Source organism: Hibiscus syriacus, unplaced genomic scaffold, assembly GCF_006381635.1.
Source record: "Hibiscus syriacus cultivar Baekdansim isolate YM2019G1 unplaced genomic scaffold, ASM638163v2 tig00111769_pilon, whole genome shotgun sequence".
In the NCBI taxonomy this organism is placed as follows: domain Eukaryota; kingdom Viridiplantae; phylum Streptophyta; class Magnoliopsida; order Malvales; family Malvaceae; genus Hibiscus; species Hibiscus syriacus.
The window spans coordinates 3,470,706-3,484,594 of NW_024063172.1; the positions used below are offsets into that span (position 1 = coordinate 3,470,706).

At 32.5% G+C, this 13,889-nt stretch overlaps 1 protein-coding gene across 1 annotated transcript; it reads left to right on the forward strand.

The window, feature by feature from the left end:
• The first annotated feature begins 2,877 nt into the window (after positions 1–2,877).
• Positions 2,878–12,378, forward strand: LOC120169554 (probable LRR receptor-like serine/threonine-protein kinase At1g56130). The gene is made up of 24 exons (XM_039177675.1): positions 2,878–3,020; positions 6,847–7,036; positions 7,173–7,244; positions 7,384–7,455; positions 7,695–7,766; positions 7,851–7,922; positions 8,022–8,093; positions 8,190–8,264; positions 8,393–8,464; positions 8,595–8,666; positions 8,786–8,857; positions 8,940–9,011; positions 9,102–9,167; positions 9,295–9,357; positions 9,450–9,494; positions 9,649–9,710; positions 9,823–10,202; positions 10,327–10,522; positions 10,610–10,771; positions 10,852–10,970; positions 11,044–11,254; positions 11,345–11,576; positions 11,705–11,855; positions 11,939–12,378. Exons 1-24 carry the CDS (start codon positions 2,879–2,881, stop codon positions 12,326–12,328), a joined length of 3,132 nt encoding a protein of 1,043 aa, XP_039033606.1. The 5' UTR covers position 2,878; the 3' UTR covers positions 12,329–12,378.
• Positions 12,379–13,889: the final 1,511 nt, after the last annotated feature.

Below are 13,889 nucleotides of genomic sequence, written 5' to 3' on the forward strand. Positions count from 1 at the left end.
ATCATCCTATATTAAGTTATATTACAAATAATCAATAAAAATATTGAAAATTCGAAATATTTACAAAATCCCGTATATGATTTTCTACATGCACCGTCTTTAGAAAAATAGCCATATCTTGAGTTCCCGATATCGGATTGATGCGATTCAAGAACCGTTAGAAAGATAAGAGACAGACGGTCGTATCTCCATAAGACATCTTGACTAAATAAGATTAGGATCCTATTCAAAAAGTCATCATAAGTCTGATTCTATTCTGATCTTCTTTTCCAATGCTTGGACGAGTGGATCATTTGGAATAGTTATTACTTCTTCCTTTGATGTGAGCCTTGTGATGCATGTATCATACTAGATGAGTGTTTAGGAATAAGCTTGATGAAAGTGGTAATATAGTGAGAAACAAGGCTAGACTTGTTGCTCAAGGCTATACTCAAGAAGAAGGCATAGATTATGATGAAACATACGCTCCCGTAGCTAGAATGGAAACCATTATAATGTTATTAGCATTTGCATGTTTTCATGAATTTAAATTATATCAAATGGATGTTAAAAGTGCATTTTTAAATGGTTTTATAAAGGAAGAAGTGTATGTGGAACAACCTCCATGTTTTGAAGATTTAAAATTTACAAATCATGTTCTTAAATTGACAAAAATACTTTATGGTTTAAAACAAGCTCCTAGAGCTTGGTATGAAAGATTGTCAAATTTTTTAATTGAAAAAGGTTTTTCAAAAGGGAAGGTTGACACTACGTTGTTTTTAAAGCATAAAGGTAAAGATTTATTAGTAGTTCAAATTTATGTTGATTATATAATATTTGGTTCTACTAATGATGTTCTTTGCCAAGAATTTTCTAAGCTAATGCAAAATGAATTCGAGATGAGCATGATGGGAGAGCTCTTATTTTTCTTGGGACTCCAAATCAAGTAAAGAAAAGATGACATCTTCATCAATCAAGCTAAGTACGTTAAAGATATGCTCAAGAAGTTTAGACTGAAAAATGGGAAGCCACATAACACTCCAATGAGCTCATCAACAAAGCTTGACTTAGATGAAGGAGGTAAATGTGTGGATGTTAAATTATATAGGTCAATGATTGGCTCTTTGATTTATCTAACTGCAAGTATACCGGACATTATGTTTAGTGTTTGCTTATGTGCTATATTTCAATATTGTCCTAAGGAATCACATTTACTAGCTGTTAAAAGAATCTTTAGATACCTTAAGGACACTCCTAGTTTAAAACTTTGGTATCCTAGAGACTCTAGCTTTAGCTTGCATGCCTTTTCTGATGCGGATTATGGAGGATGCAAATTAGATAGGAAAAGCACCTCCGGTACTTGAAAATTCCTTGGAAATATGTTGATTTCTTGGTTTTCAAAGAAACAAAATTGTGTTATATTATCTACCACTGAAGCGAAATACATTTCAGTCGGTAGTTTTTGTGCAAAAGTTTTATGGATGAAACAACTGGTATCAGAGCAGGTTGCAGGTTCGAATCCCCCAGGTGTCGTTAGGGGTGATTGTTGGGTTATGGGGTCCAGCGATCACCCTTAGGGATTCTATCGTATATGGGCGCGATATCGATGTGTGACTGCCCAAACCTGCCGAGGCCCACGTGTGCCTTGCGAAGCCCCTAGGCCCGCCCGCAGCACGCTATAGATGCGGGGCTCTGCAATGCCGTGGTGAACTATGGGGGTGCCCCACAAGAATCCACTTTGGCTTGGGGGAACCCAGTGTTCACCCACTATAAAGATATGAGGTTAAAATGACTCATCTACTTATCACCAATTGGTTTTAAGAAGGAATGGTGACCATTCGCTTCAGAACTCTGTGGTTAAGCGTGCTTGGACTAGGCAAATCCAAGGATGGGTGACCTACTAGGAAGTTGTTTGGAAATGAATGACTTGATCCTAACAGTTACTAATAAAAAATAATTTATGGGGATTTTTTTATTTAATAACGCCGAGGCATTTGGTGCCAAAATCCAAAAAACAAATAAAATACTAGAGTTATGGTATTAAAATTCATTTTAATTTTATGATGTTTTAATATTTTTAAACTTCTAATGTTGTTATTAAAGGGCAGGTTGAAGTGGACTTTTGTATAATTTACCGTGCAAATTGAAAAAACTTTAATTTCACGTGTATCCATCAATATTAATTAATTATGTTTATGACCTGACCTAGAATTAAAAAAAGGATAAATTAAAGTAATGATCACTCAATTACAACTACACGCGAATCATGTAGGTTATCTATGTAGAGTAAGTCAATGAAGCATATTTTTATTTTCCAATACTAATATTTCGTGAAGAATCATTACAAACTATAATTGTTTTAAAAATAAAAATGTCATAAATTTATAAATAATATCATTACATATCTTACGAGGCATATCTTTTGAAAATAATATAATGATTGATCACGTAACAAATGATATTAGAGTGACTATTTGATTACTTAGATTTCAAAATATTACGTTTTGAATAAATAAAAAACATTAATCCCATATTAGAAAGGAAAAAATTATGAAATTTATAAATAACAACTTTATACATATCTTATATATACTTGAATATATATATATATATATATATATATATATATATTGAAAATAAAGTAATAGCACGTAACATAGTGCCAACTTGATGTTTCAGTTTGTGGCCATTGTAAGTAAGTGAAAAATAAATTGGAGTTGACAATTTAAACGGAATATTTTGGAGTGTTATATTGACCAAGACAAAGATGAAGACGAGAAGCATCCAAGTCGTCGCGCGTGATACGATGACGAGTAAATCTCTACTTGTGTCCGTACAAGGGGATGGTGATATTAATGGTCGTCACAGACGTTGAGCAAATAATTGTGAAGGGGAAGAAATGTTTTTAAGGTTGTCGACGATGAAGCCACCACTACTGTGTTGTTCCAAATCCTTCTTCTTCTTCTTCTTCTTCTTCTTCTTATTTTCATGCAGTCAGTCCATTAATGCCCAGATTAATCCCACCACAGATCCTTCTGAAGGTACTCTCTCTCTCTCTCTCTATATATATATATATATATATATATATATATATATATATATATATATGCTAGTATTTTATCGAAAACCATATTAATATGTCGAAAACTATCCAACCACATAATTTATATGAATGACCGTATCCACTGATCAGCGACACAGAAATCTGATCTCCCTCGGCCGGCCTACTTTTCTTGCTCTCTCATCTTTTGTTCGTGGATAAATGGTTTGAAAAATGAAGTTTTTACTCTTATGTAAAGTGGTGTGTTAATTGGTTTTGATTTCTGAATTTAATTAGTTATAACAAGTGTTTTATCGAAAAATTTTAACGTGCGACAGTCTTAAAATACGGTTAAGTAAAGATGTTATTGGTTTTGTTATTATTATTTTAACAAAATTAGTAAAAAATTAACTAAAATATTATTATTTATACCTAAAATATTAATATTTTTTAACATTTTTGATAAAATATCCAATAATAATAAAATCGATAGAAAAAAATAATATTTTAGATAATATTTTACCATATATGTTAATAAAATAGGTAAAAATAATAATTTTTTTGATAATTTTTTTCTGATTTTATTTTAAAAAATAATAACAAAACCGTATATTAATACTGTAACACGTGAGACTTTCCCGTGATTTATTTTTTTCTTTAACTTTTTTACATTACCTTTTATAAAATTCGTAAAATATCTTTCACGAGTTATTTTTATATTATAATTAAATTATTCATTTTTCATTTCAAGCCTTCAAATCACATGATTATTGTATATATATAGGGTAAACTATTGGCCATCAAACTATTTATTCATTTTACTTTCGTCATTGATCTTTTAATTTTATCAATTAGATCATCTAACTATTTAAATGATATCAATCAAGCCACTAATCGTTGACTTTGGACGGAAATGATGACATGACAATTAACAAAATTAGTGTAATTATACATTTCATCCTTAGTAATTATACATTCTATCAATTTGGTTCTAAATTTAATTTAATTCAATAAATTTAATACACCAATTAGATGGTGATGTGTGTCACAATTAGATTAAATGTCACCATCTAATTGGCTGGATTAAATTTATTGAATTAAATTAAATTTAGGACTAAATTGATAAAATGTATAAGTATTGTGGATGAAATATATAATTACACCAATTTTATTAACTGTCACGTTAGCATTTCCGTCCAAAGTTAACGGTTAGTGACTTGATTGATATCATTTGAATAGTTAGGTGGTTTGATTGACAAAATTAAAAGATCAGTGGAGAAAGTAAAATGGATACATAGTTTGATGGTCAATGGTATAGATTACCCATATATATATATATATATATATTGAAACAATGATTATTGTATATTAAATATACTTAAATCTATAACTTTCGAGATATTGCAATTATAATAATACATAATCAATTTATATTTTATACAAGAAACTTCCCTAGGAAGTGGGAGGGGTCTAAACGCATCCTCCATTTTTTTAATTGTTTCTTAAATATATTTTGAAACTAAATAAAGTAAATGTTATTTATTTTTTATTTTAATTTTTTTAAGTTCTTACTAATTTTAAAATTTGTAAAATTATTATAATTAACATTTCCATGATTTTGAGTTTTAAGTCATATTAAAATTTTAATTAATTGATTAATTATATAACTAAGTATAGTGATGGATCTAGAAATTTAATATTAAGATCTAAAATTTTAATTTTAATTTTTAAAAATAATGGATATGCAATTTTTTTTTTATTTTTTTCTTAAAATATCAAGATAAATTTAATTATTTTCTTAAAATAACGAGATGTACTTGACCCATACGAGAGATTAATACATGCCATGATTACATATATATATATATATATAGCCATCATCATGATATCATTCCCATGATTCTAACTTGTATAGTTTGTCAATATGTTGAAACTTTTGAAGGCTTACATTGGTCATCGAGACTAAAGGTGGGTATACGGGTTACCCGTCCGTTTAGCCCGCGGGTTTTGACGGTGCGGGCTTAAACAGAACGGGCTAAAAAGCCCCCATTTATAAACGATTTTGAATTTTAAGGCCTGCGGCCCGTCCATTTAACCTGCTGGCTAAACGGGCTTACCCGCGACTCGTTTAATAAAAATAATTTTAATTGCTTTAAATGCAATAAAAAATAATGTTTTAACTTACTACACCTTTAAAAATGATCGAACAACTTGAAAAGGAAGCTAACACCGTCAAAATAATAAATAATATTTAAATTTTATTTTAAATAGTCGGAAATGATTATAAAATAATATTTTTTTAATTTTTTTAATCATTAATATATATATATATATATAATGATATAATTACTTAAACTCAAATTAAAAAAAATATTCACTTACATCACCAAATTGAAAAACAAATAAAACAATAACCACATTATACTTTTATAAAACACGATTATTCAAGGCTATAATATGAAGACACATAAGTGTCTGAAAGCAGAAATTCAAACATAAAAATTCAACAAAGTCAAACATTATACAAATCTAACAAGAAAGTTGTCAAATGTTCCTAATAATTGTATTTTATGGATACTTTAGAGAAATACTAAAACATAATATGAAAATATAAAATAAAATACTTACAGTATAAGAGTAAATTTGAAAGATACAGTTATACTAAAATTGATAAAATATAAGTCATTAATTTGTTAAAATATATTTATTTTGTAAAAGTCTTTAAAAGTTTAAAAGTATATTTTCAATTTTTTCTTTTACTTTTCTTTCTTATTTTTAATCCAAATATTACGTGTCATGTGATATATTATTAGAATATCACGTGACTTTTTATATTCAAAGAACAAAATGGATAACATACTTCATGAAAAAAATAAAAGTCAAAATTAAATAAAAAAATCTTTAAATACCAAAATGATAATGATGTATATTTAAATGAAAAAAATATCAAGCAACTGTAAAATTATGACAAACGCCCTAATAAATTTAAGAACTACAATAGTTATAAGTAACATCATATTTATAGGTAATTTATTTTATTTTTCTATAAAATTCTTTAAGTTTATTTTCTCTAAAATTTTATAAATTTTAAATTAAGCGGGCTTTAGCGGGTAGCCAGCGGTTATACCCATTAAACCCGCGGATTTAACGGTCCGGGCTAAAAAGCCCGTAATTTAAACGATCTTCAATTTTTGAGGCCCGAAACCCGCACGGGTCGTGGGTTAAACGGGTAGCCTGCGGGCCTTAGCCCATATACCCAGCTCTAATCGAGACTCTTTTTCAATATTATAATAATTTCTTTTAAGAATATTTGTCCATTGTCAATAAGTACAGAACCATACAGATTCATCACATTCTCAAACATTTTTCTAAGACTTGTTGACAGTTTCCCCAAATTGAATAACTCAATGACATATTATTATCTTTTTTCAGACACTTGTTTTGAAATTATTTAGAAATTATATGGTTGATTCGACCTAATTCGAGTTTAGATATGAGTTTTTTTAGCTTAATTTAATTTAATCCAATCGAAGTTGAATTTTAAGAAAATAATTTTTGAAATTAAGTATTTAAGAGTCTAGCTTAGAGAATTAGTCCTTTCAATATTTGATATTAATTTCATCCTTGATTCCTGCTATTGTGAACTGGTCCGGACATGGCATAATAATTATTAATATTTAACGAAAAAGTTTCTCTTTTATTATTTTTATTATTATTATTATTATTATTATCAATGTTTATAGTGATTACAGATATTGATAATTGGTAATCACCTAACATGATTATTATCTTTTCTTTCACCATTGGTTAAATGAATGGGGAAATAGTGAGGGCATTGAACTCAATCTTCCAACAGTGGGATACACAAGCAGCGAATACATGGAACACAAGTGGAGAGCCATGCACTGGAAATGCGCTCAGCCAAACTGATTCTGTTTTTGAGGATCGTCTCAATAACCCTGCTATCAGATGTGATTGTACTTTCAACAGTAATACCGTTTGTCACATTACTCGACTGTATGCTTTCTCGCTTTCTCATTCTTCTGCAATATTCTTAAGCCATTACTATCAGTTCTCAAGGCTAATTTGAACCAAAAGCTAGTCCATTCATGTTAGCTGGTTATAAGTTAAAATGGGTCTCCACTTTTCTCAGGAGGGTATATGCTCTAGATAAACGAGGAGTGTTGCCAGTGGAGCTTTTGGATTTGCCTTATCTCAATTTCTTGTAAGAATGTCCCTTTTCTTTTTTATTATTTACAGAATGAATACAGATTTTTAGAATGTTTACAGTATGTCTTCCAGTTATGGAAATGGTTAGTTTTGCAGTAGCTGATCATAATCATTTCTATTGTTTTGTTATGCAGAAAGATTGATCAAAACTTCTTCTATGGTCCCTTGCCAGCATTCATTGGAAATATGTCTAACCTAGGGTTATTGTGAGTACTCACATATAATCTTCGTATCAATGTTCGAATATGTGTCGGACACAAGTAGTAGTCTTAACAATGAGGTTACCTTAATCATCTTCAAACTAATGAAGGTGAACCGGTAAAGCATTGAGTCCACCCTGTTTTATGCATGATGGACAATGGTTCTTTTCCCTGATTTCCATGCAGATCTTTCATTTTTTTTCTTACTGTTTGTTAATTTGTTCGGATCATTTTATTTCGTATAGGTCGATTGCTCACAACGATTTCTCTGGACCAATTCCAAAGGAGATTGGAAATCTTAAGGAGCTATATATGCTGTAAGAATTGGTTATCTTACAATATGTCTAGCTTTTGACAGGAAGTTTACTGCAACGTTTACTTACCATGGTACTATTCTGCAGGTCTTTTGGTAATAATAATTTCTCTGGAACATTGCCTCCAGAAATTGGTAATTTGATCAACCTTCAACAACTGTAAGTTCTTTGTCTTGTTCTTTGTATGGGGATGTTCATGATTGTGTTTACAGGTGACCCTATTAAATTATGACAATGACTGGTTTATGACTTTGGCAGATACATTGACAGCTCTGGTTTGGGTGGTGAGATTCCCCCAACATTTGCTAACCTTGGAAACATGCAAACTGTGTAAGAAAGACCCTTGTCTTAATTTTAAGCCCTTTTATATCTCCTGATCCTGTAAATTTTCTTGCCATATTAACAGTAAGCATTTTTGAATTTCAGATGGGCATCTGACAATGCATTCACAGGAAAAATACCAGACTTTATTGGCCAAAACTGGACAGAGCTTAGAGAATTGTAATTCATCAAATCATCTTGGTTATAATCTGCATATATGTTCTTTCTGAATCAGACATCAGGAAGGATGAATAGCTTTGCCTATAATTTTTTCATCAGTTTGACTAGTATGTCAAATGTTTATACAGGAGATTTCAAGGGAACTCCTTTCAAGGACCAATTCCATCCAGTTTTGCTAATTTAACCTCATTGACTACTTTGTAAGCAGAGATATCTTGCATTCGTGATAATCTCCCGCTACTGCAGCACTCTCTTCCTTTTCTGCATATTCATGCAGGATGCATGTATGATGTATACACATACTTATTTATATGCTCGTGTATCATGTAGGCGACTTGGTGATATATACAATGGGAGTTCTTCTCTTGATTTCGTAAGAAATCTAGAGAACTTGACTGACTTGTGAGTTAAACATACTCTATACTTTTTGAATTCATCTGTTTTCCTTAAAAAAAGATCATGATTTTTCTAAATTTATGGAACTAATATATTTATTTTTCCGATCTTTTGATTTCCTATAGGGTTTTAAGAAATGCCATGCTCACTGGTATTTTTCCACCTTATATCACGGATTTACAATCTTTACAAAATCTGTAAGTTTTATCTAAAAGTTAACTGCATAAGTAATTTATGAATATTCACTTGTTTCATGTATCTAATTCCATTTTGTTCCAGGGATTTGAGTTTCAACAACTTAACAGGCACAATTCCAATTGCTTTGTTCACTATGAATTCTCTCCAACACTTGTAAGCAACAAAAAAATTCAAAATCTCTGCTTAAGATTCGTGGTTTTCACTTGACATTATTCATGTCTTTCATGCAATTGAAATGGTCAGGTTTCTTGGAAACAACAGTCTATTAGGTTCCATTCCAAGCCAAAAGAGTGATACACTTCAGACCATGTACTTCATTCTATCTCACCAACTTATTTAGTGAACCATCTGAATGAAAAAGCAGTTAAATTTTCCTGATTCTGGCAATTTGTTCATACTCCACACTCACTTTCTGCTAATATACTTGTATACGCAGAGATTTATCATACAATTTACTATCGGGAAACTTGCCTTCTTGGGTAAACTCAGGCTTACAACTGTATGTATCTTCAACCAGGATACTTCCTTTACTTTCCTTTGCTTTCTAGATTTTAACACCATTAAGAGCTTGTTTCATGGAATTTTATGTAGGAACCTTGTGGCGAACAACTTCACACTTAACAGCTCAAGCAGAAGGTGAGTTACCGCCCTGCAGCACCCGATTTCCCCCTCCTAAACTTTCTTGAAAGAGTTCTTGTGCCTCTATGAAAACAAATGCTTCATGTTATATCTGCTATGTAGTGCATTGCTTTAAAGTTTCTAATTTCGAAATTGTTTTGAAATTCCACAGGCTTTTACCAGGGTTAGAGTGCCTTCAAAGAGGCTTCCCATGCAATAGGAATGCTCCACGATGTACTAGCTTATACTTTGGACCCAGTATCTGTTGTTGAGGTCTTGATTATAAGATTTAATCAAGACCAATGCTTGATGCTTTACTAACATATTTCATTGTCGACATCGGCAGATGCAAACTTCTCGATCAAGTGTGGTGGATGGCAGATGACATCTAGTGGAATACTATTCGAGGCTGAAAATAGCACGCTTGGCGCTGCAACGATAAACGTAACCAGCACACAGAAATGGGCAGTTAGCAATGTAGGCTTGTTTGCAGACAGACAGAACCAACAGTATGTGGAAAACACTTTGTCACAAATAAGAAGTACCAACACTCCGGAGCTGTATCAGACTTCAAGGCTATCCCCTGGATCACTCAGATACTATGGCCTAGGCCTTGAGAATGGAAACTATACTGTAAACTTGTTCTTTGCAGAAACTGGTTTCCCGGACCGAACCACACGGACTTGGAAGAGTCTAGCAAGGAGAGTTTTCAATGTTTATATTCAGGTAATGTTTTGTTTAATGAAGAATTCCATTCCATTCTAATCCTGTATATCATTTGTTCCTTCCATTCCCCCTATCTGCAGTGTTTTCACACTTAGAAATACTTATTGGTATAATGATTTTTCAGGGAACTTTACAATTAAGAGATTTTGATATATCAAAGGAGGCTGGTGGGGTTTTGAGAGCAATAACTAGGAATTTCACTGTAAATGTAACTGAGAACCATCTTGAAATTCACCTGTTTTGGGCTGGTAAGGGGACTTGCTGCACACCAGAACAAGGCTATTATGGTCCATCCATTTCCGCCATTAGCGTTACTCCGAGTAAGACATTTTGACACTTGTGAATTGTATGCTTTAATGTGTTTATGTTTAGTTTTCTGTTTCTAATACATCTATTATGTGTCTCAGATTTCAGACCAACTGTCAGCGGTATACCGCCGGGAAATCCTAAGGAGAAGAACCACACAGCATTGATTGCTGGTGTCACAGTTCCTGTTGTGGCATTGGTTTTGATCCTAATATTTGCAATCATTTATGCGAAGAGAAACACCGAAGACGAGGACGAGGAATGTAAGAACATCAGTTTTTACAATAAAATGCATATCACATTTCCAATTACAACCTACCGATTGCCTTATTTGACTCTGCAGTGCTGCTTGGAATCAGTCCTAGACCAAACACATTTAGTTATTCTGAGTTAAAAGCCGCTACCGAAGACTTCAGTCCTTCAAAGAAGTTAGGAGAAGGGGGGTTCGGACCTGTATACAAGGTAAACGATGTCTAACGATCTTAGCATGCTTAATATGATTATAGCTTGCCAATCAATGATGATTATGCTTTAGGGTACACTTCATGATGGGAAAGTTGTAGCTGTGAAGCAACTTTCTCTAGCATCAAACCAAGGGAAAGAACAATTTGTTACCGAGATAGCTACCATATCAGCAGTGCAACATCGTAATCTTGTCAAACTATACGGCTGCTGCATCGGAGGAAATCGGCGCCTCCTCGTTTACGAGTATCTTGAGAACAAAAGCCTTGATCAGGCACTCTTTGGTATGAGAACATTGTAATATGATACTATATTTTTTTCTCATTTCTGGTTAATGAAACAACTGTTTGAGATTCCTTACACTATAAATGCAGGAAAAAATGACTTGCATCTTGATTGGCCAACACGCTTCAATATTTGCTTATCAACTGCAAGAGGGCTAACTTATCTTCACGAGGAGTCTAGACCGAGATTTGTTCACAGGGATGTCAAGGCAAGCAATATTTTGCTTGATGCAGAGCTCCGCCCAAAGATATCTGATTTTGGATTGGCGAAACTTTACGATGACAAGAAAACACACGTCACAACTCGCGCTGCCGGAACAATGTAAGACCTTTCAACGTTTTTGTTCATGAGTCCTGCCTCAGTAGCATGTAATTTCTGTTCCCAAATTGCTAGATTTAGAAGTTTTATCAGTAAACATTATTCACCAATGTGATGTGATTATCTTGAAGTGGCTACCTAGCACCGGAGTATGCAATGCGCGGTCATCTCACGGAGAAAGTCGATGTTTACGGCTTCGGTGTCCTCGCTTTGGAGATCGTAAGCGGCAGACCAAACTGTGACAACGCCTTGGAAAATGAAAGAATTTATCTTCTTGAATGGGTAATCCGCAAGTAAATCTTTCCATTTTGAAGTAAAAATTGTTCAAGAACCGTATTACTAATTTGCTTGTACAATGCCCCTAGGCCTGGACACAACATGAAAACAACCAACCCTTGAGCCTGCTTGATCCAAAACTAGTGGAGTTCGATGAAGACGAAGTTCGACGAGTGATAGGGGTGGCACTTCTATGCACCCAGACATCGCCGTCGATGCGGCCGCCGATGTCCCGTGTTGTCGGTATGCTTGCAGGAGATTTAGAAGTAAGCAATGCTACAACAAAACCAAGTTATGTAACGGACTGGGTTTATAAGGATATAACAGGCAGCTTCCGGAATGATGAATCACAAACGTCAGATCACAGCAGCAGCGACAACATGAAGAAGAAGAATAGTATTTCAGGTGAAGGTGGTCAACCAATTCCCTCTCCAATTAATATTACGGGATTCAATGAGATTATCGGAGAAGGAAGGTGATACATGTCTGTGCCATGCTTGCTATAGTACCATATCAGAGTATCTTTAGAGGGGGGGAAAACACAGAATTTAAGCTGTTTCTTCAACTCTGCTAAATTCATTAGTCCAAACTCCAAGCTAATGAATTTATTCGAATAAACAGATGTTTTTGTTTATTTAAATACTTGGTAATTAGAAATGTGAAAATCATATGCTAAAGTTGTATTGCTACGGTAAGTTTTGTACACAACAAGACAACCTACGCATCTATTTGAATAAGTGATTTCAATAAAAAATAAATTTTCTTTAACTATTGAAGCCACTCATCCAATTTTAGTTAACTTGTTTTGTCAAACACACATATATATATATATGGAAAGTTATTTTAGTTTATATAAATTTAAGACTCTTCGTCGAATAAAAATAGATTGCTGAGATTAATTTGTTTTTAAACTAAATATCTTTCTATTTCATATTATTAATTTAAAACGTATATTTCATTTATTAAATAATCATAATTTTACGTGAACTAAAGAATTTTACATTTCCTAATAAAATCATATCCAATCCTATATATATCATGACACTGACATGATTGGGAAGAATTAGTGAATGGATTATGAGCTGTACGTACAGAGCCAACCTAACGAACCAAAACTGTTGGCTTGACTTTCATCTCAGTCCACCTTCTACCCATTAAAATAATAAAATTTTGGCTTATAAAATTATAATACTATAAAATATGCTGGTACGATATTTTGTTTTTGAATTTTCATGTTATTTATCTTTCTTTTCTTTCAACAGTTCATATATCATTGAGCTGCAACTGAAAAAAACAATCACTAGTCTACTACCGCTTGATCCATTTTAATATATTTATATTTCGTTAATCCATGAATAAATCATCAGGTTACGTAAAAGATTGGGAACGGAATGCATGCAGTGGGGTCAAAGACTAATTAAGAGATGAGAAAATTCAACTATCAGCCGCCAGAGTAAACATATTTGTGCCACGTGCAGGAGATGTGTCTAATGTTTACCTCGACTAAACATAGTCGTAGGTGGCAGGTTCACATTGTTCAAAGGTTTAATTAATCAATTCCACCCTTCCTGCTTTTAAGCTGAAAAAAATTAGATGGTAAAATATATAATCATTAAATTACACTAAAACAATTTTTTTTATTTTCAAATTTATTGAATTATTATAAAACATCATTGTATGTTTTAAAATAGAGATAAATTTTAATAAATTTTAAAAAATAATTTTATAATGATTGAATGACTATATTGTAATCATTTGAGAAGTTTAATGATAATTTTATAAAATTTAATGACTTTTTATACCTTGTAAAATTTTAACCAAATGTTTTCCCAATTACAATGTGAAACAGATGAGTTGCGGATGTCAAAGTCGGAGATGAGCCGCCAAAAGAGAAGGAAAATGTTTTGACAAATCCGGACGTTGGGACCCATCTCGTTTCGCCTGTCTTTTACTTTCTTGGGCTAACCTTCCCAATTCATCAAGAGCTCTCGAATTAAGATTAACTATTGAATTAAAAATCAACGCTTCTTTTTTTCTTTC

What these genes read in the sequence shown, in the direction of transcription:
- LOC120169554 (XM_039177675.1), top strand. Translation starts at nt 2,879, where the DNA reads ATGTTTTTAAGGTTGTCGACGATGAAGCCACCACTACTGTGTTGTTCC. An exon ending in ATGAATTCTCTCCAACACTT is followed by an intron (nt 9,012 to 9,101) that starts GTAAGCAACAAA and finishes TGAAATGGTCAG; the next exon opens with GTTTCTTGGAAACAACAGTC. An exon ending in GTAAACTCAGGCTTACAACT is followed by an intron (nt 9,358 to 9,449) that starts GTATGTATCTTC and finishes AATTTTATGTAG; the next exon opens with GAACCTTGTGGCGAACAACT.